At 40.1% G+C, this 25,159-nt stretch overlaps 1 protein-coding gene across 2 annotated transcripts in view; it reads left to right on the top strand.

The window, feature by feature from the left end:
* Positions 1–25,159, top strand: part of LOC122805531 — a 2,823,268-nt gene that overhangs the window by 1,943,820 nt on the left and 854,289 nt on the right. For both annotated transcript variants that reach the window (XM_044075738.1, XM_044075739.1), the window contains one exon: positions 3,615–3,663. In XM_044075738.1, the coding sequence (XP_043931673.1) occupies positions 3,615–3,663 (49 nt within the window). The remainder of the gene's footprint in view (positions 1–3,614; positions 3,664–25,159) is intronic.

Here is a 25,159-nt window from a genome sequence, read left to right on the forward strand (position 1 = left end):
TGGCTCTTGGTGCCCAATCCTGGATCTTTCAATTCTCAGCACCTTCCTGGTGGTACCAAAATTCAAAATGCTTACCCTGCAACATCTTCTTCCTGTGCTAGCCAAGGATGCCAGGTTAGTCACCCTAGACTTAAAAGAAGCCTATCTGCACATCCCCATATGGGAGTCATGCAGGAAGTATCTACGTTTCAGGGCAGGATCTATGCATTGTCACTTCTCTGAACTTCCCTTCAGCTTATCTACTGCACCCAGGGTATTCACAAAATGCCTGGCTCCAGCCATTGCATACTGCAGGCAGAGAAATATCCAAATTTATCCGTACTTGGACGACTGCCTGATTCAGGCAGACAGTCAGGAATTGCTGCTGTAGCACCTGGCATTTGTAAAAAAACTTCTCACTTCCTTTTGGTACACCATCTTCTTCTTCTTCTTCTTCTTCTTTCGGCTTTTCCCGGTTAGGGGTCACCACAGCAGATCACCTGTCTGCTCATGATTGGCAGTGGAGTTTTGTATGGTGTTGAGTTGCCAGCCCAGCCCAACCTTCCACAGAAGGTACACACATGCACACACTCACACCTAGGGCCAATTTAGAGTGTCCGATCCACCGACAGCATGTCTTTGGGATGTGGGAGGAATCCGGAGCACTCGGAGGAAACCCACACGACCACAAGGAGGACATGCAGAGTCCACACAGAAGGCAACCCAGCCAAGGATAGAACCGGAGAACCTCTTGCTGTGAGGCGGCAATGCTAACACCGTCAATGAAAAGAAATCACAGCCGGTACCCAGTCAAAAGATTGTAGTCCTAGGAGCAAGCTTGGACGCAACTTCCCAGATGGCATTCCTCACTTCAGAAAAAAAGCAAGTCTGTCTGACAGACTACTTCAAAAAAATGGCCACCAGAACCCAGCTATCTGCAAGAAAAATACTGCAAGCCCTAGGGTTCATGGCCTCATGTATCCTGCTAATTCCATATGCAAGACTGCATATGAGGAAACTTCAATGGTACTTAAAAAGTCTATGGTGCCAACATTCTCAGGACCTGGAAACAGCCATTCCTATCATACCCTATCTAAGGACAGAGTTCCTTTGGTGGGCAGAAGCATGCAACCACAAAAAGAGACTGCCATTTATTCAACCCTATGCCGCCCAGACCCTGATCACAGATGCATCAGACTATGCATGGGGGGGGGTTCACATGGATGGGAAATGTATTCAGGGCCACTGGAGCCCAAGTCAAGTTCATCTGCACATCAACCAAAAAGAGATGCTAGCTGTACAGAATGCCCTGACAGCGTTCATATCCCTACTCTTTCCAGGACAATTGCTAGTAAAAACAGACAACACCACAGTTATGTGGTACATCAACAAGCAGGGGGGAACCCATTCCTACCCACTCTGCAGGTTAGCCATGGCCCTGTGGAACACAGCCTTGGACATACAAGTCCATCTACAAGCTCAATTCCTGCCAAGCAAACAAAACTCACTGGCAGATGACTTAAGCAGAAATTTCCTAGACCCACATGAGTGGAAACTGGAGCCCAGCATCCTCAACCTTCTGATTCAGAAATGGGGGACCTCAGAGGTGGATCTCTTTGCCTCCGCCTACGACCACCAGCTCAGCAAATTCTGCACCAGGAATCCTCACAGCAGGGCCTGGAAGGTGGACGCCCTATCCTTTCAATGGGAAAAGCTCTCAATCTATGCCTTTTCCCCTCTTCCCCTTCTCTCAAGAGTATTACTCAAGATAAAACAAGACAGGCCAAGGACAATTCTGATTGCCCCGGACTGGCCATGCCAGCACTGGTACCCACTCCTGTGCAGTTTGACAAAGGTGCCACCCTGGCACATACACCAGACCCCAACCCTGCTCTCTCAGCAGGAGGGACCGATTTTGCATCCACAACTGCAAACCCTAAATCTTGCAGCCTGGCTTATTCCTTGAATTCCCCACCAGCAACCCAAAGCAAACAGGTGCTGAACATTATCCCTGAAGCAAGAGGAGGGGACACAGCACTGCCCTCCTTACCTCTAATCCTGGATTACCTACCAGAAGTACTCCACAGAGGCTTATTCTTCTCCTCCATTAAGATCCATGCCCCTGCCATCTTGGCTCATTACAACACTGAGCCACCTCTGTTCTCTCATCCTCTCATCAAACTGTCCCTGAGAGGGGCAAAAAAGTTAAGGTCACCAAGGAGAGCACCCACCCCTGCTTGGGACCTTAACTTTGTACTGGAAAACCTCACTCTTCCCCCCTTTGAACCTGCTGCTTCAGCAGAGTTAAAATTTGTCTCTTGGAAAACAGCTTTGCTTCTAACCATCACTTCAGCTAGAAGGGTGTCTGAGCTACAAGCACTGATGGCTGTGGAATCCTTCATTATTTTCCATGCTGACAGGGTTTCCCTCAGGGCTAACCCTTCCTTTATGCCTAAGTGGTGTCCAGTGTGGCTCTCAACCAATCCATCCATTTGCCAACCTTCTTCCCTAATCCTCAAAATAAAGGGGAACGGATCCTGCACTCTTTGGACATGTACAGACAGCTCAGATTCTACCTTGATAGGACTAAGCCCTTCAGAAAATCTGACCAGTTACCAGTCAGCTTTGCAACAGGGGCAGTGGGCAAAGCCATTTCAAAACAAACCATTTCCAAATGGATAGCACACTGCATCCATTTCTGCTACAAGCACCATGGAAAGCCAACCTCTCAGAGGGTTAGACCACATTCTACTAGGGCTACATCTACCTCTACAGCATTTCTCAGGGGAGTCCCTACCAGGGACATCCTGGAAGCTGCCACCTGGACCTCTGTACACACCTTCACCAAGCATTACCACCTACCTATCTTTTCCAAATCCAGGACAGGTTTTGCTGCAGCAGTCTTGCAAGGCCTTCTAGCCAGCCCTAACTCTTCTTGACTGCTTCCACCCTTCCTCACCTTTAGGAATCTGCCCAAGTGTGATGACTGCAACAGTGAAACATGAAGAACATAGTACAGTTGTGTACACTTACCGCAATGTAGATGTTCAAGTGTATTCACTGTTGCAGTCCTGGTTTCCCTCCCTCCAGCCCCCTGTTTTTTTTCTATAGCTCTCTCTCTCTCTCTCTCCTCTCTATGGCTGTTACTGTTGGTATTGGTATTTACTTTTTACTGGTTGTGTTTTTCCCACCATAACTTAGCTCCCTATTTGGGGGCCCTGAGATTTGGGGCAAGAAAAACTGATGTAATGGCGTCGGCTGCCAGTTTTTATACCACTGACGACCTGACATCAGTCCTGGAGTGACAGCAACTGACGCAGAACTACTAAATCTCTGGTATTCGGGCCGACTGAGGGCTGCCTGCAGGCAGATAACCCAAGTGTGATGACTCGAACAGTAAATACCCTTGAACATCTACATTTATAGTAAGTGTACACAACTGTACTTTCTTTAGGTCATTGAATAGTTTTGTTGAAATCTGTAACAAAACTGTATAATTTTAAACTTCTTTACATTGGAAAACTGCTGACTAACAAATATGGGTTCTTTAAGTCAGTTTCCATTAAGAAAGTATTTCTTTTTCTTTTTTCTTTAGCCAGTGTAACTGACAGTTTCTGTTTTTTCTTCTTCTTCAGAGATTATGAATCGTTGGATCCATTTGACATAAAAAGCAATAATAAAAAGGTATGCAATTTGCATAGTTTGTATTTTAGCAATTTGCATGTAATCTGGTGGTTGGCAGTAGGTGTTTACATCGAATGTATTGCAAAATAATTTTGTATAATTAAAAATAAGTATGCTTTTAAGTTAACAGTTTTACATTGATATTGCAGTTACATCATTAAAGTAAAAGTATATACCAGTCGAGGTACTATTCATCAGTTTCGGTGAGGTGAATTGTGCACTAAATGTGATGACATCTATGTCAAAGTGAAATGGGGAGTAGAACTGAAAGTTTTCTTGAGCTGTTCCTTTCCAGATTTTGGTCTCAGTGGCTGCCTGGAGTCTTCCTTTACACTAGAAAAGAGAGGTATTAACCATACATAATGTGCATTTTTAATGGCAATATAACTTCAGTAATTTTGTGTTAATGAGTGATGAGTTGATACGTTTTGGAAACCGCTACTCAAATCTAATAATGATCTTCATCGTATAGTCCCTAGTCACATTCCCTATGTCACCACCTGCATACTGTACAACTCGTGAGTACGCCAACATTTCAGTGCTTCTTGATCAGCCTGAAAATAGGCGTGTTCATACTGATTTTACCAAATTAATGAACAAATGAAGAAAAACTTCTCAAAAGCTGACCACAATCTCCTATGGGAGGGTATCAGTAGCTTCACACCACCGTCCCCCTCAGAGGATGCAGACAGCTATGCTGAACAGTACACAGTGCAGTATACAAGCACCTGTACAACTGCATGGGCTGAGCCACACTCAACAGAACTAAAACCTGCTCCTCAAGGAAACACAAACCTGTCTGGTGGCCATCGTCTATCAATAGGCTTTACAACAAAAGGAAGAGACTGTTGTCCACTGGTAAAAAGGAACAAATTCCAAATTGGAAAGACTCCCTCCTCAGCCTCAACAAGCAAATTAGATCACTGTTGAAAACCTCCAAAGCCAATTATGAAATGAAACTAGCCTCTGAAAAAAAGGGAAACCACAAAGCCTTCTTCAGTTATGTCATGAACCTCCATGACAAAGCCCAGATTTGTTCCGAATTAGTACTTATCAGTACCACTTACACTGATCCTGTTGACTTAGCCAACCTGCTAGCAGATAGGTTCAGTGCAAACTTCACCCCCCCATCCCCCCAGAGGCCCATTTGACATCCCCAATACTTGTCCTGCACCTCACATCTCCATAGATCAAGTGTTAAAGGCCCTATCCAGGGCAAAGAACACAGCTTCAGTGGGACCTGATAGTATTCCAGGCTGTATTTTACACCATCTCCAGTAAGAACTAGCTTTGCCATTGAGCACTCTATTCAACCACAGCCTAAGTACAGGCTTCATTATGGTCCGTACATAATTTCTTTGTTTGCCATTATCCCAGTGATTTTACTAGTAGCAATCATTTACACTTCACATTATTCTAAAGGACCAAGCCAAAGTAGATTCAGAGGTCAACGATTAATTTTTAATTACCTGTGCTGAACAAGTCATTGTGAGCTTTACTTGAATGTTAAATTAGTTTAGGTAAGTTGTAAAAATTAACTGCTTCTATATAGTATAGAAACAAAGGTGGTTTTGAGAAATATAGTGAAAGACAAGCTAAATTACATTAACTGCACTGAAAGAGAGAAGAGGTATTTATTTGTTAAAATAATATTAAAAGTCAACATTTTCAGTTTCCCATGCACACAGAACAACATCAACTGTCAAGTTTTGAGATACTTTTTAACTCATACAGAAGAGATTTGAACAGCTTAGCTGAGTTGATACATGGTCTTTTAACATGTCTCTGAATTGTTCCAAATTTGATGGAAAATATCAAATTTCATCCAAAAGTAACAGTGCCACAAAATTCTGAGTGTCCCCTTAAATCATGATTTATTTACACTTTGCAGACTTCCCATTGTCAGTGATGTAGGTTATGATGACATCACTAGAGCCACAATCTTGAGTAATTGTGAAGAACCAAGGGCAAGAGCATGGCTGCTTACTTGCCCAAGAATAATGGATACAGTTAAAAATAATGAAGGGACAAAGACCAAAAGTCAGAGCAAAGACACAGGACCGCTTCTGTGTGAAAATGTGTGAGCTTCCAAATGGAGAACAAATCATATTTAGATGGAGAAAGGGAGACTTCACTTTCAGGCTATGGAGACTGCTGGTCAATTATGGGCTGTACAAAAGGGAACCCTCAGACACCTCTACATCCACCCTCAGTTCATTTATTCTTATTCATTTACAAAGTATGTAGAGCAATGTTTTGCGCTGACATGCATTTTTTAACCATAAAAAGTAAGAAACTATAATGGTTGGTAGTGACACTTTTGATTGACTGTAGTCCCTTTGATTTACCAGAAAAATCAGTAATTTTGCCAGAAGTGTGGCAAAAAAAAATTAGGAAAAATCAGGGACATTCAGGGAAATTAGGGGCAGTAGAGGGGTATTGGGTGGCACAAAGGTAACAGATGGCAACAATACAGTGCTATTACAAAAAGTCAGAATGTAAAAGAGGAGGAGGCAGAATGCAGAACAATGAAAGTAGGAAGACCTGAGGACCTGGAATTCAGGAAGTATTGTAATTCAGAGGTAGCGAGTCTGCCACAAACCATGTAAGTAAAATTCACTCTGATCAGAGCCTATTGGAAGAGCTGTCTCTCTCTCTCTCTCTCTCTCTCTATATATATATATGCGTACATAAATGCACACATGTATTTATATATATAAATATATATGTGTGTGTGTGTGTGTGTGTGTGTATGTAGATATATATATATATATATATATATATATATATATATATATATATATAAACAACCACTTTGGAGACTCACAGTGTGGATAAAATGCTCTTTATTTACAGTGACTTTGTGCTGTATAGTGCTGTCAGCACGTCTCAAAAGAGTTTTCTAATAAGCAAAACAAATTATTCAAGATACTGATATTTCACTTTAGGTGCACACTTCAAAATTCAAGGCTTGAATATTGCTCACAGTTCAGTATGTTTTAAAGTCTGTTGGAAATGTCAGTGATGCAGCTATGTGAAATATGCTTCTTAAATCTTCCAGAACTGACAATTTACAAAGTTTATCCACTTAAGACCTGTCTTATTTTCTACTCAGGGTGTTAGTCCCTCTGCCACTTGTGAGACTTACTTCTCATTTTAACAACAATAGCTCTCTATAGTACTTCATCTCTTTCTGCCAGAGAGGCTCATGTATCTCTCTGTCTTTTTCTGAATCTCCCTTTTATAAGAAGGGAGTTGACCTCCTCCACTTAGGAGAAGTATGCAAATACATGCATACCCTTCTCATATTCCACCAGAACTGCAGCTCCCCACATCCTGCAGCATTCTTTTGGAGGCTGTATACTGCAACGTATCTATCTGTCTATCTATTTGTTGTCCTTTAAGAACACTAGACATCACATTTGAAATATTAACTCCATTTTCTCCTCTGGGTATTTTCTCTAGGTGGCTCTTGACTTTATTTAAAATGTTGCTAGCTGATTCAGTGTGCAACTGAATGACATTAATTTTAGTCATTTAGTCATGTATTTACATATTTATGTCATATAAGTTATTATCTTTTGATGTTTCATGACATGGTTCATATTTTTGTGGCAGCTTTTTGTAATTACATTTTTTTCTCCTGCTAATCATTCATCTGTTTTTTTTTATCTGTGTGCATTAAGGGATTACCTTTCAAATGTTTCATCACATTGCTTCTGTTTTTATTGCAGATACTTGTATTTCATTGTTTTTATGTTTTTTGCTTATTTTCCTGTTGTCAGGTTATCCATTTTTATTGCATGAATGTATTTCTTAAGTGGTAATGTTATGACCTCTAATGTTGACATGAATTATTTACATGCTGATCGTAAATAGTTGTGACTTTCCATGGCGCTGGCCTGGATTGCATACATAGTTCACAGATTCTTAGATGTATAATAGGCTAACAACCACTTGGACATTTATAAGTGTAGCTATGAATTCCAAATGTATCCCACAAGTTATTTGAGCCTTAGAAGTTGTTGTAAGGGGTACATGTAAGCATAACTCTCAAATATCCAGAGTTTTGCAGAATGTCCAGACTTTTGCCTCATGTTTTTGGTATGTTCCTAATACAGTTCATGGATTTCTGGCAAATTACTGAGCACTGAAGTCACTAAATAATAATGTACATTTGAGATTCAAACTACGTATCCTTCAGAAAGTACATGCTAGTGTGAATCCTGTTATTTGAGCTAATTTTTAAGTGTATAAGTGTAATATTTAAAATATGTTCCTATTTTTGGGCCTTTCACCTCCTGTTATTTAAGGCTTTGTCCAGATTTCTTGCTGTAAAGGATTGAGAGCTATGCATGTAAGCTAGGGTATGATTTACAGACTGCCTCTGTCCATTGGAGACATAGGTGCTGGTCATGTACATACTGAAGGGGGCATTGTACTTAATGATGGGTCTGATGGGGTCCGAATACAGAGAAATGATGACCTCCTTGGACCTAGTTGCCATGACCTTGCTTATAGGTTGAACAATATACAATACAAGATGGTTTCCTTACTATCGTAGACACATTGGTCTAAAGACAGGTTACTGTCTACATATGTCCCTAAATCCCTGACTACTGAATCCACTCTTAGGGGCATGTTATCAATGAGGTAGTTTCCTAGGGTGGCTGACTTCTCAAATGCTACTATTATGCATTTCTTGATACTAAGTGTTAAGCCATGGCTTTAGTACTGGTCATTTGTTTGTATTAGTCCTTCCTGTAAGATGTTAGTGTCTTGGTAGGATTCTGTTTCTGCTCCTAGTTTGCCATCATATGTAAACTTAGTCAGCCAGAGACCTTTGACATTGGCTTTGACTGGTGATTCCCTGCTGGGTGAGGAAGTAAACCTATATTTTCTTGTCTGTGAGTGATGACGATGCTTTGTGTTTTAACTGCTCCATTTTGTTTTCTGTTTTAAGAAGTCTGCTTGGCCTAGTGTTTTTGTTTTTTGTCCTGTGTGACAGATAGACACTTAAATTAGCTAGTCTGCACATTTCATGTTTTTCATTGGTTAAATTGTTTGAGTGATACTTAGATACACAGTTAATTTCTGGGTCTTTGTCTTTTTCTGAAAAAAAATTCAAGCCTGCATATTAAGCTAAAGCACTCTTGGTTATTTCCTACTGGGTGAGGAAAGTAAACCTATATCTTCTTGTTTGTGAGTGATAAAGCTGATTTCTGTTTTACCTGCTCTGTTTTTGTTTTCTGTTGTAAGAAATCTGTTTGGCCTGGTGTTTTTATTCTGTGTGAGAGATAGACAATTAAATTAGCTAGACTGCACATATCACATGGGTCAGCCTTTCAGCTTTATTTTACTGTACTCCCCAAACACCAAGTGCACTGAATACTTCACTTTCTCTGAGGGACAGGCCAACCGCTTTCTATCGATTTCCTGGGTTCTTGGCTGATGTACTTCAAGGCCTATTTAGCTATTTCTCCACTTGCTCTTTTGCTATCGCCAGATTTACTGGCGCCTGACAAATCTGGTCCTCCCTCACACCTTTTCTTCCATTTCCCTCTGTGGCCCGACTGCATCGATTTCTTTGCCAGTGATCAGTTTCGCCATCAGTTGCCCTCTCTGAACCTTCCTGCAACCTTCCTCCATCATCGCCAACCTCTCTGCTCCTTCCTGCTCTCACTCTGTGAGTTAACTTTTGATAGGCTCTTCTGATCTTCATATAGTTAGATTTATTTTGATAAGCCCCCTTTTTCATTCGGAAATAATTTTTATCTGCGGCACGATTACATCACAACCTTCCTTTCAAAGCTCCATCTTTGATGCAGGTTCATCAGGCACATCTCTTCCATCTCCATCTACTCTTAAGGTTCTTCAATGCAGTATTGGGTATTTCTTTCTGTAAAGTTCTTCTGGCAGTTTTCTTTGTTTCTCCTTTTGTGTTTTTTTGAATCTTCCTTTCCTTTAAAAATTCATCCTTCTCGGAGTTCCTCCTTTTCCTTTCTCAGAAATCCTTTTCCCCCCCTGGTTTCTCTTTATCTTCCTTGAAACTTTAGCTTCAAACTGCAGCTTCATGTGGAAAACTTTCTATTGGTGGTGGCTATCACATCAGCTAGAAGAATTTCAGAGCTCGTTCTCACTCAGTTGTTCATTTCCTGTTGAGTTTCATACTGTGAGTTCCATCCTTTTTGCCTAGACTGGTGCCAACATCAAATCTAAACCAATGCATTGACCTCCCTGTCTTTTTTCCAAATCAATTCAATTCACCGGTTCAAAAACAATTAAACACTGTGGTAAGTCTCGACAAAACTTTACTACTTACTACGGAAGGAATTAAGTGGAAATTCACTTGGACATTCAGCAAACAATTCAGAACTGTTTCAGCAAGGGACGGAATTCTTCAAGGGTCAAAGGTATCTCTCTGCAGACTAATGTCTCTGACATGAGATTTATGAGATCTGAGATTGATTAGATAAAGCTGCAAAGCCCAAAGTTTCATTCCACCAGAGCTTTTTGACTGCTTTTAGCCTTCCAAGACAGACTGCCTATTGACACCATCTGTGCAGCGCTACTTGGGGCTACTCCTCACACTTTTATTTAGGCATTAGTTATATTTTTAATTTAGCAGCATACATTCTAGCTTTTTGTTCTGCCACCAGGGGTCTGTCTGTTCCTGCTAGGCGGGACAAGGACAAGACAACCAGCTTATCAGGAGCAATCCCGAAAGAATAGTGGGCTAGAAGATATATAATTTATAGTAGTACCATAATAGCGTTCTTCTGCGTCTTCTCCTCTTCTATTCTTCACCCTCCCTCCTTCTTCCTGACAGACAGACCTAGAGGACTTGTGACCCTCTACCTTCTACCTCTTCACCTACCTATATATTATTATGCATATTTATTTGTTTTGATGTATTTCACCTTCTTTCTCACTGTTGAGGTGGATTCTGTTTTTTTTTCTATTTTTTTTTCTTTGTTTTGTATGGTTAACATTACAACTTAGATCTGAGGTAACTATCTAGCTAGCTGTGGAGCATGGGGGAGCTGGGAGCCTCGAGGCGGTGGAACCAACTCTCGAAGGAGTGGTGGAGCCGGAGCGGGTGGTCGGCCAAACCCATCCAGCAAGAAGAAGGAAGAGAAGAGACACTAACATGGAACGTTATGGTAAGAACATAACTTCTATTTTTTCATTGTTTAAACTGTTTGAGTGATACTTAAATGCACAGTTAATTACTGGGTCGTTACCTTTTTCTGAAAATATTGCACTCCTGGATAAACTAAAGTACTGCTGGTGATTCCCTGCTGGGTGAGGAAAGTAAACCTATATTTTCTTGTCTGAGTGATAAAGCTTTCTGTTTTACCTGCTCGATGTTGTTTTCTGTTTTAAGAAATCTGTTTGGCCTGGTGTTTTTATTCAGTGTGAGAGATAGGACTTAAATTAGCTAGGCTGTACATTTCACATGTTTTTTCATTGGTTAAATTGTTTGAGTGATACTTAAATACACAGTGAATTTCTGGGCCTTTTTCTTTTTCCTGAAAAGATTTCAAGCCTGCATAAACTAAAGCACTGCTTCTGATTTCCTGCTAGTTTATTCAGCCACCCTTACCTTCATTGATGTGTTTTTTATACCTTGTGATTTTAAGCTGTCCACCCCTGCTGTAAATTGAGCTTAATAAGCTCCTTCCTTTCTACACTGCTGTTGATATCTTGAATTATTTGCCTTTCCTTGTGCTTATATTGGAAAAGTAAACACCAAACCCTTAGACACATGGCTAGAATGAAGTGAGAGCTTAAGCCTCAGAAAAGCATTAAAAATCACACAAATATTTCAAAGTGCTTTCATTCTTTACTTTAAGAAACATAATAACTATTAATACATCTTAAACACATTTTAGTAAGAATGTTTTGTTGGATCTCCTTGTGGTACGGTTCCCTGTAATAATTGTAAGTTTTGCAGGTACATTAATACCACAAGTAATTTTTATTTTAAACATTGTGGATTTAATTTAATTTGTAAGGATAGATATGGTTATAATAGTGATGATATTATTTATTTAGCTTTCTGCACCAACTGTGGCTGTTTTTATGTTGGAAAACAATTAGGAAACTCTTGCAAAGAATGCAAGAACATATTTTGGCGATCAGAAAACAGGATGTTACCAATCTGCTAACTAAACACAGTTTGTGTTGTTCAGATTTTCATAAATTTGTGCTTTTAGTTGTTGAGAAGGTCGACCAAAACATGTTCATTGACACTTTTCCTAATTATTTTGAACAACAAGAATTAAAATGCCAAGTGTTTTTAAGGGCAGATTTCCCCCCAGGACTTAATGAAATAATTTCCATTGAAAGTCTTCTTAAGAATAAGATTATTTAAGTGTTTATTTTTCACATGAACATTTATAAAATGCTTTCAAGAATTGTGTAGCAGAGCTTGTATATATGTCTTTTAATTAGTTCTGTGTGTGGTTTACATTTTTACATGGATCCTATTGGATGAATTTATAGTGATGTTATCTTTGGTTTTATATTTAAGCTGTATTAATAGTTCTTATGTTTATTTTCTGATGAAGTTCTGAAAGTAAAGAATGGAAGTGTTTAAAAGTATTTCTGTGTTTTTTAGTGTTTTATAGTGGCTTGAGCTCTCATTTTGTTCCAGCCGTGTGTCCAAGGGTTTGGTGTTTATTTCGTTGTTTGTACCCTTTGCTTCTTCTTTCATTTTATCAAGTTGTTCGTGGAGTGTTTCCCATGGCTGAGTAGGCATCGAGTCTCAACCTCCACAATAGTGGTGGAATAACAACAGTAAATAATAATTTGGTTTCTCAATCAGACAGGACTGGTAAAAGTGATTCCAATTTGAATTTAAGTATTCATCAGGTATCTGATTAACTGCATACACTTACCTAGACACTTGAGGAAGTTATTGGAAAAGCACAAACTGTTGTTGAAAGAAAGCACCATTGTTTTTCAGTTTTCAGCCGGTCTAGTGCAGACAACAATGTTTTTTTTCCGAAGAAAACACAGTTGTGGTCAACGAAGGTGAGTATGGACACCATGAATGGTTAAGTAATCTTTTGGTAAAAAACAGGGTGAATCCTTTTTCCACCTTTTCCCTGGGTCATGCAAATTCTGAAAGTGGAAGTAACACCCCTGTGTCACCTGATTGTAAGACTATTATTCACCAGTTAGAAAATAAACTTTTAAGGTACAAGTCTTTGGAATTAGTGAATTTTTATCTCAATAAATGTTGTGAGATGCAATTAATACCCCTTGAGCTAAGAGTTTATAAATTTCCCAATGATATACAGTATACCTATAAAATTTATTCTTATATCTGTGATGTTTGCTGTAAAGCTGGGCTACATGCTCTCCAGCTGTTAGCCGAGTGGAATTGTAACAAAGTGCAGATTTTAAAAGATGAAATTAGTTTACTGGATACCCAAGTTGTTAGCCATCCTTCATTTTGGTTGGTCAGACAATTATATGATAACATTAATACTAAAATACAAAGACATGTGGATACCATCATTTATAAAAAGAAGAAAAAGTTGGAGAGGGACTCTTTGGCTTACAGTAGCAGGCAAGCTTTTACCTTGAAAAGTTTACAACAAACAGATTATTTGGGTTCAAAAGTTTTTAGACCAACTAGATATTTTTTTCCAATAGTCCAAGTGTAACTGTTACCAGAGGGGTACAATCAAATATATCTAAGTTGGGTGACAATATAGGTAGTGTAGACATCTCCAGTGGTGAGGCAGTGGCTTTTTCTTTTTCTAGTGGTGAAATTTCTTCTACTTTCAACTCAGTTCCCTTCCCCCATTGGGCTGAATGCAGTTGGGTCCAGACCAGTGAACTAAAGTGAATCAGGGAAAGAGATGAGGGAGGGGAAAGGAACGGTGATTCTGGACCGGTGAGCTTATCTCATTTCCCAGGTATTTACAGAAGATGAACTCAGAGTACTTTCTAAGGGATTCACTTTAATTTCTGCAAGAATAGCTCATCTCTTGATGTTTTGACTGAGTTTAAACTTTTTATTAGAAATTTACATTTGAAGTTTATACTTGATGGTGTTTCTTCACAGAATGAGAGTTTTATTTAAAAAAAAAAAAAAACTAGTGTTGCTAACCTGCCACTTAATAACACTTTGAATGTTTTTCTATAATGCGTGAGGCAGATTTTTATGACATGGTTAATACATAGAAGGGTAAGAATAATTACAGGAATCAATATTTTAATTTAAATCAGAGTGAACAGTTAGCCTTTCAAAAGCTTTGTAATTACCATGTTTTATGGTTTATTAAGGCAGAGAAGAGCAACAGATTAGTTGTAATGAATATGTCTGATTATAAAGATGTCATGTCCAGATTTCTTTCAGATACCAAAAATTACAAGAAGGTGTCCAAAGACGCAGTCAGACACAATTTTAAGATGTTTGATCTTTTTTGTTAGACCTGTTACATCAAGGTTACCTTGACTTTAATTGTTTGAATTTTTTCTTGTTGAACAACCAGAGTTGGGGAAGATTTTCGGCATACCTAAAATATATAAAAATTTAGAGAAGCATCTATTTAGCTCAGTCGTTTCCACCCCAATGAATAAAACAGTTAGGATTGCTTCTTATTTGAACTCTATTTTAAACCGTGTTGCACAGAAAAGCACCTTCTGTCTTAAAGATTGATGGTTGTTTTTAGATAACCTTAAAAGTTATGAGTGTAATGGTAATGGTAATGAGAATACTTTTTATACTATAGATGTAAATTCTTTGTACACTACAATCGACAAAGAAGGTATTGAATTTGTCAGATTATATCTGGACAAGTACTCTGGTATGACTAATTCAGGCATTAATACAGTCTGTCTTTTGCTTAAAATAGTATTAATTAACTTTTTTTTCAATTTGGTGATAGTAGTTACCAACAAATAGCTGGGGTTGTGATAGGGACCAAAGTGACTCTGGTGTTTTAGAACCTCATAATGTATAGGTGGGAGATGGAATTTTTGACTCAAATGTCCTTATTTCAGCACGTTTCTTTTTATAGAAGATACACTGATGATCTTGTTTTTGTGTGGACGGAAAGTATTGATTTCGTAAGCGATTTGTATTGCAGTTAGTGATGAAATAGTGAATTTAATGTGATTTGCACTGTGTCACTTTAAATATGCAGGATGAATTAATGCTTGAATGCAAGCTGTTTGTGTTAATTAGAATTAATTAATTAAAATGAATAAGTATATAAGCTAATTGCAAAATGTAAGCTTTGTAATCCGTGAAGGCGAAAGGCCGAGGTACCTGATCGCTTACGAAATAAAGAATATACTCTGGTGAAGTGCTGGTGATTTTGTGTTATACTTCATCATTTGTTTGCTGGTGTTTTTTGAAAGTATTGATTTATCTGAGTCATTTTTGAAAGAGATTAATCACAGTATTAATTGGTTAAAGTTTGAATTGAGTAGAAAAGGGAAAACTATTAATTTTTTAGATTCTCAAATTACTATGGACATAGTCAATAAGAAATTTGAGAGTGAAATATACAGAAAAGATACATTCTCAAACAGTTACCTACATTTTACTAGTTATCAGCCTTCATTCATGAAGTTTAATATTTTCAGAGGTCAGATTATACATCTTATTCAATTGATGAGTGTAGATTCATATTTTTTAAAGGAAGTTAAGTTGCTAACAGAAATGCTTCAGTTGTGGGGTTACCCAATGACTAATTTAAAATCCATTTCAGATGAAGTCATTTGATCTAGAATCACTAAATTTCCTCCCATTCTTCTTTCTGGTTTTGTTCCTAAAGTTGGATGCAAGAATGATGTTAATAAGAAATTTTACTTTCCTATTCCTATCAGTATTGATGACTGTTACATTAGAACTATTATTCAGGGCAGTTGGAAGGTCTTTTTTAGGTAATGAGGATTTAGCAACAGTAGTTAGCTTCCAGCCTCAATTTGTATATAAAAAACTAAGAATTTGAAGTAGTTGTTAGAACTAACACATTTTAGTAAGAATATTTCAGTTAGAGCTACTTGTGTTATGGTTCCCTGTAATAATTGCAAGATTTGCAGGTACATTAATACCACAAGTAATTTTTATTTTACACATCATGGATTTAATTTAATATCTAAGGACAGATGCAATTGTAATAGCGATGGTATTATTTGTTTAGCTTCCTGTACCAACTGCACCTGTTTTTATGTATGGAAAACAGAAAACTCTTGCAAAGAATATGAGAACATATTTTGATCAAAAACAGGATGTTACCAGTGCAATAGCTAAATATGTTTGTGTTGCTTAGATTTTCATAAATTTGTGTTTTTAGTTGTTGAGAAGGTTAACCAAAACATGTTCATTGACAGTTTTAATAATTATTTGGAAAGACAAGAATTAAACTGGCAAGTGTTTTTAAGGGCTGATTTTCCCCCAGGACTTAATGAAACAATTTCTGTTAAAAGTCTTCTTACGTTTTAGACTCCAGGGAGTTTTTTTCTCAGGCAGACAGTAAATGTTGGAGGTGTGAAGGGGACAAAAGAGATAATTGGGAACATATTTTCTGACAGTGTGGTGAGTTAGCGGACTTTAGGGATTCCTTGTGGGATGCACTGTCAGAGGTGATAGGTGGGCAGATTGGTCTGATGAGGGAGATGATTTTTCTGAGCTATGATACAGGATCATAATTGCCTAGACATGGTAAGGCCTTGCTGTGCCTACTAATGGTGGCTGCCAAAAAAAAACAGTTACTTGAAAACTATACTGGAAGTAGTGAATATAGTAACAGAGATAAAACAACTGGAATTGAGATATTTAGAAAAGGGTAGGAGTGATATACATAGGAAAAAATGGGAATTGTGGGAACAATACATACAAGGGAGGAATGAAGTCTAAAAGGTAGCAGAACTTATATGAGATGTGTAATGTCTTAGTAAGTAAGATTGTGTAGATTATAAGTGATATATAATATTTACAACTGGGAGTGTGTCAGTATGGTTTGTGATGTAAAATGCTTGTGACTAGGATTGTGTCAGTGTGGTTTGATTTAATTTATATAAATACATGAGTGCCTATGTTGTAAGTGATATTTTAATAAATATGTTTCTTGTTTAAAAAAGTCAGGAACTGAATAATTTATGTACTATTGTTTAGGTTGTATGATATATAACAGTACATGTGAAGTATAGTGTTTATGTTAATATAGTTTGATTACTTTTGTATGAATGTAAGTTTGCCTATGTCACAAGTGATAATTCAATAAAGGTGTTTGAAAAAAAGTCTTCTTAAGTCTAAGATTATTCAAGTGTTTATTGTTCACTTGAACATTTATAAAATGCTTTCAAGAATTGTGTAGCAGAGCTTGTATACATGTCTTTTAATTAATTAGCTCAGTGTGTGGTTTAAATTTTTACATGGATTCTGTTAGATGAATTTAAAGTGATGTCATCTTTGGTTTTATATTGAAGATGTATTAATGGTTCTTATGTTTATTTTCTGATGAAGTTCTCAAAGTAAAGAATGAAAGCGCTTAAATATTTCTGTGGTTTTTAGTGTTTTTTAGTTGCTTGGGCTCTCACTTTGTTCCAGCCATGTGTCCAAGGGTTTGGTTTTTATTTTGTTGTTTGAACCCTTTCTTCTTTCATTTTATTATATTGAAAAAGTGCATTTTGCCTCTCATCGTCTGTTCTACTGATTTACCTGCTCTGAATTAATTATCTAGCTAGCTGTTGGATAAGGTAGTATATTTTTCACTCTAGCAAGCACTTGTTTTTACAACAAGAGGTCAGTGGATTTTCAATGCAGTGCAGTGGGAGGTAGCCTGGTCTGTTTAGGTTGGGGACACACTCAAGATTTCTGCATGTAGTTTTATTAGCTGGAGGGCTTAATAATCAATGTATCTTATTTTTAGTACCTTTATAAATTCTGTACAGTTGAGTGGCTCGGCTCATTTAGTAAAACCCTACATACTTTAAGGGAGTATTTCCAATGGGAATGTCAGGACTGTCCTCAGTCCAAAAAGAGGCTCAGGGAATTTTCAGATTTACCACAACACAGACCTTTAGCCATTCCTCCTGTCCTGGATGTTTTGGATGATGTCTTTATGGAATCCAGTTTAACTCATGACACCCTCCCACCTGCTCCCAGGAAACCTGACAGGTATTACAGAGACCCTGACTCACACAAATTTCTTTTCAAAAATCCTACTGCTGACCCAGAGTTCATCTCCCAAGGACCTAAAGGAATAACGGCAACCACAGCTAAGAATCCCACCCCCTTGGACAGGGATTACCGAGCTTTAGACAGATGGGGTAAAAAAGTATACACCTCTGCAAATCTTGTCATTAGAGCACTAAATTGTCAGTTCCACATGCTGGAATACCAGCAACATGCAATGGAACTCCTTAAACAAAAATATCTACCTTTCCGGCTTGTGCAGAAAATAAAAGAATTACAAGAGCTTATACATTCTGCAAGCCAAGTTACTAAACACACCTTGCAATGTGTCTTTGACACCCTAGAAGCATCCTGGAGGGCAGCAATCACAGGTTCTGTACTTAGAAGGCATGCTAGGCTTAAGGAACAGACCTTGCCAGACCATGTCAAATCTAAACGATTGGATGCACCATTGAACAAAGACAACTTGTTTGGCACCAAGGCAGAAGATGTCTTAAAAAAGATGGAAGAAAAAGCTAAATCTATGCAGACAGATAAAGACTTCTTGCAGGTCCAGCCTCCGAGGTTCATTAGGCATTGCTCCTCCAAGCACTGGTCCTTTCCGGCCCCCTCAAGGCCAGCTCAGACAAAACCTAGGGGAAGCAGACCCCCAGACAGCAGTCCCAGGGAATTCAGAGATCTAAGCAATGGAGTTCCTCCACTTCAAAAACAGGGAGTGCTACGACACCCCCTTATGGAAAGAACTCACAATGACTTTACAACTCCACCCCTTACCTCTGCCCACCTGCTTGTGCCCCTACAAGGAAAACTCTCCTCCCATGCAAAAAAACCTGGGCCTCCATCAGCAATGACCGATGGGTCCTCAGCATAGTGTCCCAGGGATACAAATTTTATTTCCACACTCTGCCAACCCCAAAAGGGTTCCCAGATCATCCTCCAAACCAGTGAACAGAGGCCCAAAACCAAGTCCATTCCCTGCTCTCTATGAGGGCTATACAGCCTGTTCCTGCAGACCAGGTAGGCCAAGGTTTCTATTCCAGGCTTTTCCTGGTACCCAGGAAAGAGGGCACCTAGTGCCTAATCCTCCATCTATCAATTCTAAACCCCTTCCTGGTGATACCAAAATTCAAAATGCTCACCCTCCAGCAGTTTCTTCCAGTGCTATCCAAGGATGCTTGGTTAGCCACCCTAGACCTAAAAGAGGCTTGTCTACACATCCCAATCAAAGATTCTTGCAGGAAATATCTCCGTTTCAGGGCAGGATCTGTGCACTTTCAGTTTTCTGGGCTTCCCTTTGGCTTATCCACTGCTCCCAGTGTTTTCACAAAATGCCTGACTCCAGCCATTGCTTTTTGCAGACAAAGGAATATTCAAAATTTACCCATACTTAGACGACTGCCTGATTCAGGCAGACTGACAGGAAAAGCTGTTACAGCACCTGACCTTTGAAAAGGACCTACTGACCTCCCTGGAGTATACTATAAACGAAAAGAAATCCAAACTAGTCCCTACTCAAAAAATTGTATTCCTGGGAGCAAGCCTGGACATAGCATCCCAAATGGCATTCGTTACTCCAGAAAAACAAACCTATCTGACAGGCTACTTTTCTCAACTAGCCACCAGAACCCAGTTGTCTGCAAGGAAAATCCTGCAAGCTCTATGGTTCATGGCATCTGGCATTCTACTTATTCCATATGCCAGATTGCATATGAGGAAACTTCAATGGTACCTAAAAAGCCTTTGGTGTCAACACTCTCAGGACCTGGAAACTATCATACCTGTGATACCTTGTCTAAGGAAAGATTTTCTTTGGTGGGCAGCATCATGCAACCACAACAAGGACCTTCCCATTTCACAACCCCACGCCACCCAGACCCTAACCACAGAGGCATCAGATTGTGCCTGGGGTGCACACATGGATGGCAGGTGCATTCAGGGCCATTGGAGCCCAAATCAAATACATCTACACTTCAACCAAAAAGAGATGCTAGCTGTTCAGCACACTCTAACAGCTTCCAGACCCCTACTCTCCCCGGGGCCTCTACTGATCAAAACAGACAACACCACAGTGATGTGGTACATCAACAAGCAGGGAGGAACTCACTCTTATTCCCTCTGCAGGCTAGTCATGACCCTTTGGCACACGGCTTCAGCCATGCAAATTCACCTGCTAGCGCAATTCCTGCTAGGCTCCCAAAACTCTCTGGCAGACAACTTAAACAGAAACCTCCTAGACCCACATGAGTGACAGCACCTTAAACCTGGTAACCCAGAAATGGGGCTTCCCAAAAGTGGACCTCTTTGCCTCCCACAACAATCACCAGCTCAGCAAATTCTGCACCAGGGAACCTCACAGCAAGGCCTGGAAAGTGGATGCCCTTTCCTTCCAATGGGTAAACCTCTCGATCTATGCATTTCCCCCTCTACCCCTTCTTACAAGGGTACTACTCAAAATAAGGGAGGAAAAAATAAGAGCGATCCTGATTGCCCCAGACTGGCCACACCAGCACTGGTACCCACTGCTGCGCAGTCTGTCACCTCTGCCTCCATGGCACCTGCCTCATATCCCAACTCTCCTGACCCAGCAGAATGGAAAATTCATGCATCCACAATTGCACACCCCGAACCTGGCAGCCAGGCTTATTCCCTGACCTCTCCTCCAGTTGCCAACCTAAGCAAGCAAGTCCTGGATCTTGAGGCCAGACACCCCAACACTAGAAAATCCTATGCTGACAAGTGGAAAATGTATAGCACCTGGATCCAGGCTAAAGGAGCTGAAACAGCACAGCCCTCCCTACCTCTCATCCTGGATTACGTAGCAGACCTACTTCACAGGGGCCTCTCCTTTTCTTCTATTAAAATTCATGCCTCTGCTATCTCTGCTCATTACAGCACAGAGCCACATCACTTTTCTCACCCTCTCATCAAACAGTTCCTAAGATGGGCTAACAATTTAAGGCCACCAAGAAGAGCACCTACTCCAGCTTGGGACCTCAACTTTGTGTTGGAAAAGCTCGCACTACCCCCCTTTGAGCCTGCAACTTCAGCAGAGTTAAAATTCCTCTCTTGGAAAACAGCCTTGCTTCTGGCCATCACTTCAGATAGAAGAGTCTCAGAGCTACAAGCACTCATGACTGTAGAGCCCTTCATCATTTTCCATGCTGACAGGGTCTCCCTCAGGACTAACCCAGCTTTCATGCCTTAAGTGCTGTCCAGTGTGGCTCTCAACCAATCTGTTCATTTGGCCACCTGTTTTCCTAACCCTCAAAACAAGGAGGAAAGGATTCTGCATTTTCTAGATGTGCACAGACAGCTCAGATTCTATTTGGATAGACTAAATCCTTTAGGAAAACTGACGAATTGCTAGTCAGCTTTGCAGCAGTGGCAGAGGACAAGGCCATATCCAAACAAACAATCTCCAAATGGATAGCACACTGTATCTGTTTCTGCTACAAATACCATGGGAAAATGCCCCTAAGGGAGTCAGGATGCATTCCACCAGGGCAACCTCCACCTCTGTAGCTTTTCTCAGAGAGGTCCCTACCAGGGACATCCTGGAGGCTGCAACATGGAGTTCTGTTCATACCTTCACCAAGCATTACCACCTGCATATCTTCTCCAAATCCAGGGCAGGCTTTGCAACTGCAGTCGTGCAGGGCATCCTAGCCATCCCCAATTCTTCTTGACTGCCTCCACCCTTTTCTTCAGCTTTGGGACTCAACCCAAGTGTGATGACTGCAACAGTGAAACACGAAGAACATAGTACAGTTGTGCATACTTACCATAAATGTAGATGTTCAAGTGTATTCACTGTTGCAGTCCTGGTTTCTTACCCTCCATCCCCCTTGTCTCTCTTTCTCTCTCTTCCTCACTCCTTACAGGGATTTTTGGTATTTACTTTCTACTGGTGGTTTTCTTCCACCATAGCCTAGCTCTGTATTTGGGGATTCCTGAAATTTGGGGCAAGAAAAACTGATGTAATGGTGTTGGCTGCCTGATTTTATACCACTGATGACCTGACATCAGTGCTGGAGTGACAGCAACTGATACAGAAATACTAAGCCTCTGGTATTCGGGCTGACTGAGGGCTACCTCTGGCAGGATAACCCAAGTATGATGACTGCAACAGTGAATACACTTGAACATCTACATTTATGGTCAGTGTACACAACTGTACTTTTTGGGCATAATACTCACTAAAATGGGTGAGCATTGCACCACCCTCTGTGTGATGTCCTCCCTGGTAAGATCTTAGCATAAATCAGTCTCTTTTGATGTAATTTTAAGACCAGATACCCCATCAAGCTCAAAAATGCTTAAACATTTTTCTAAGACAAATTACTTCCTACTAAGTGATGGTTTAAGAAGTTTCAAAGCCGCCTTGAATGCAGATAACATGGACTCCTATGCAGAAGTGTACACCAATGCCCTGTATAACCACTTAAGCAGTTGTATAAAATCAGCTGCCTTTCCAAAAAAACAAGCCACCCAGTGGACCCCTAGTATAACAGGCTATACAACAGAATAAAGAAACTAATGTCCAAGAACAAGAGGGAATTGGCTCAGCAGAGGAAGAAATCCCTCTGTAGCTTAAACAAACAAATTAGAGATCTTGCCAAGTCCCCCAAAGTTACTTACAAAGCAAAAATAGCTTCTCTAGCTAAGGATAATCACAAGCCTGAAATCTCAAAGGGAATACCCAGCTATGCACTGAACCATGTGTGGATGGCACCACCTATACTCAAATGGAGGTACTAGCCAACCTGCTAGCTGACAGATTTGGAAAAACTTCACCCACTCCCCCGTTCCCTTCAGCCATTCCCCAAAGTGTACCTGCCACCATTCCTCAGCCTGTTATCTCAAGAAAGCAAGTCATCTCTGTGCTCTCCAAGGCCAAAAACATGGCATCAGTTGGATCAGACATCTCAGGTTGCCTTTTAAATAACTTAAAACATGACCTAGCAGACCCACTTGGATCCCTGTTTAACCACAGCCTAATAACTGGCTATGTTCTGGGGGAATGGAGGACAGCAACAGTAATCCCTCTGCACAAAGGGGAACCATCAGCCCACCATGGGAATTATAGGCTCATAAGCTTGACTAGCCTCATCTGCAAGACCATGGAAAAACTCATTATGGACCTTATTGACAAGGACATATGTAATCTCCAAACTCTGGACCCAACCTAACTCGGATTCGTTAAAGGTAGATCATGCCAGTTAAACATGGTTAACTTCTTCAAGCAAGTCACCAAGGCCCTGGAGAAGGGAAAGACAGTGCATACCACCTATCCTGACTTTGCCAAAACATTTGACATAATAACCCACCCTGGTACTATAGAGAAACTCTCCCAGTTGTGAATTAACCCCTACATTACCAGATGGATAGCCAACTGGCTCACCAACAAGACATATATTGTCAAAGTGGGTGACTTCACCTCTAGCGAAAGACCAGTCACCAGTGGTGTACCACAGGGTTTTGTGCTGGGCCCCTTAATGTTCAGAATTTATTTCTCAGAATTCCAGACAAACTTGGATGGTCTGTGGCTAACCAAGTTCATTGACGATTGCAAAATTGGGAGCAATCACTGAGTCCCACGACAATATTAATATACTGCAGACAGGGTAAAAGCAGACAAATGATCGGTGCCAAAGCCATGGATTAAAGCTAAATGCAAAAAAAATATTATTATTATTATTAGTCCCTTTGGGAAAGCTGACATTCCTGCTAATTACATTATAGACAGTACCCACCCCCCCAAGTGTAGACCGAGTGGTACATGATCTGGGAACTCAAGATTGATAGCAATCTGAACGTTGACCACCACATATCCACATTAGTAAGGAAATCCTTCTATATGGCACATCTTATAAATAAAAGCATTGCATCTAGAGCTAAGGATGTTATAGTTTCATTATACTTGCCCCTCATCAGACCAGTAGTTGAGTACAATGCTCCCTTTTGCATGTACCTCAACAGACACTTGCAGTAATTGGAGAGACATTAGGGTTAGGGTTAGAGATTTCTCACAAATAAATTACAGCGTAAACAAGTCTTATGCAAAAAGACTGAAAGCCTTATCACTGTATTCTGCCTCCTACAGGCTGCTAAGGAGTGACCTGTACTTGGCTTACAGGGCCGGCCCGGATAGAAATGCTACACATTCATAAATCAAACTGCAGAAGGGTCACTCGCTCCAGGGATCTTAACCTAGCCTCTGACATGAACAGGTCATGCTGAAGAGATAGATACATCTCCCAGAGACTGCCACTTCTGTGGAACAAGCTTCCAATTCAGTGAAACAGAGCCCCTCTCTAACCCTCTTCAAATGCAACCTTGATCATTTGGAGGACAGGGGAAATCGGTATTAAGTGTCATAGATCATTACCTCTTTGAACTTCACTCGCCTAACCACTGACAATTGGGGCAACTCATGTTAAGTATTGCTAGGCTTGTAAGGGCTCTAGGGCCATTAGCCTTGTAACTTCCTATGAACCTATGAACTTCTGAGAAGTAAATCCCAAAAAGAAGCAAGCCTAGCACAGAGCCCTGAGGGATACTGCTAGTTACTGGCCTCGTTGTGGATGTGTTCTCCCCTTTCCTAACTTTCTGGGTCCTATGTGATAGCCAAATGGCTTTCCAGCACGTAACATAGGGGTTAATGCCTAACTCTATGAGTTTGTTTATAATGCCCAAGTTGAGCATTGTGTCAAATACCATAGTCAAGTTAAGGTAGGCAGTAGGCATCATTTTACCCTCATCCATTGCTTTGTTGACTTTTTCAAAGAATTCCACAAGGCTGAGTAGGCTTGATCAGCCTTTGACAAAACCAAACTAGGTTGGAGCCAGTGTCTGAACATTTCCTATGTCATTATTAATCATTATCCATGATAATTTTTTCCATGGTTTGATTATGAGACTAGTCAGACGTACGAGTCTATAGTTCTTAAGTTCCATTGCTGGGCCGTCCTTCTACACAGGGATGACTGTTTCAGTCCTCCATTCATGTGGCACAAAGCCTGACTGGAATTTATGGTTAAGTAGTGACTCCAGAGGTGAAGACAGGTCATGCGTCAGGTTATTCACATACATACACACATACGTACACACAAGTATTTCAAGCATGGGCAGTAATGTCCATCTAGTCTGCCAATATACCAAAACAGTTGTTCCCATAATAAGCATCCAAGTTGTTTTAAAAATATCTAAGCTAGTGCTTCCTTTACTGTTCTCTCAAAGAACCAATTAGTTCACTTCTCTTTTGTGTAGAATTTTCTACATAGGTTGTCTGATGATTCTCTACTACATTTTGGTAATCCCAAGTATTCC

This window comes from Protopterus annectens, chromosome 6.part1 (assembly GCF_019279795.1).
Source record: "Protopterus annectens isolate FY-2018-M chromosome 6.part1, PAN1.0, whole genome shotgun sequence".
Taxonomy (NCBI): domain Eukaryota; kingdom Metazoa; phylum Chordata; order Ceratodontiformes; family Protopteridae; genus Protopterus; species Protopterus annectens.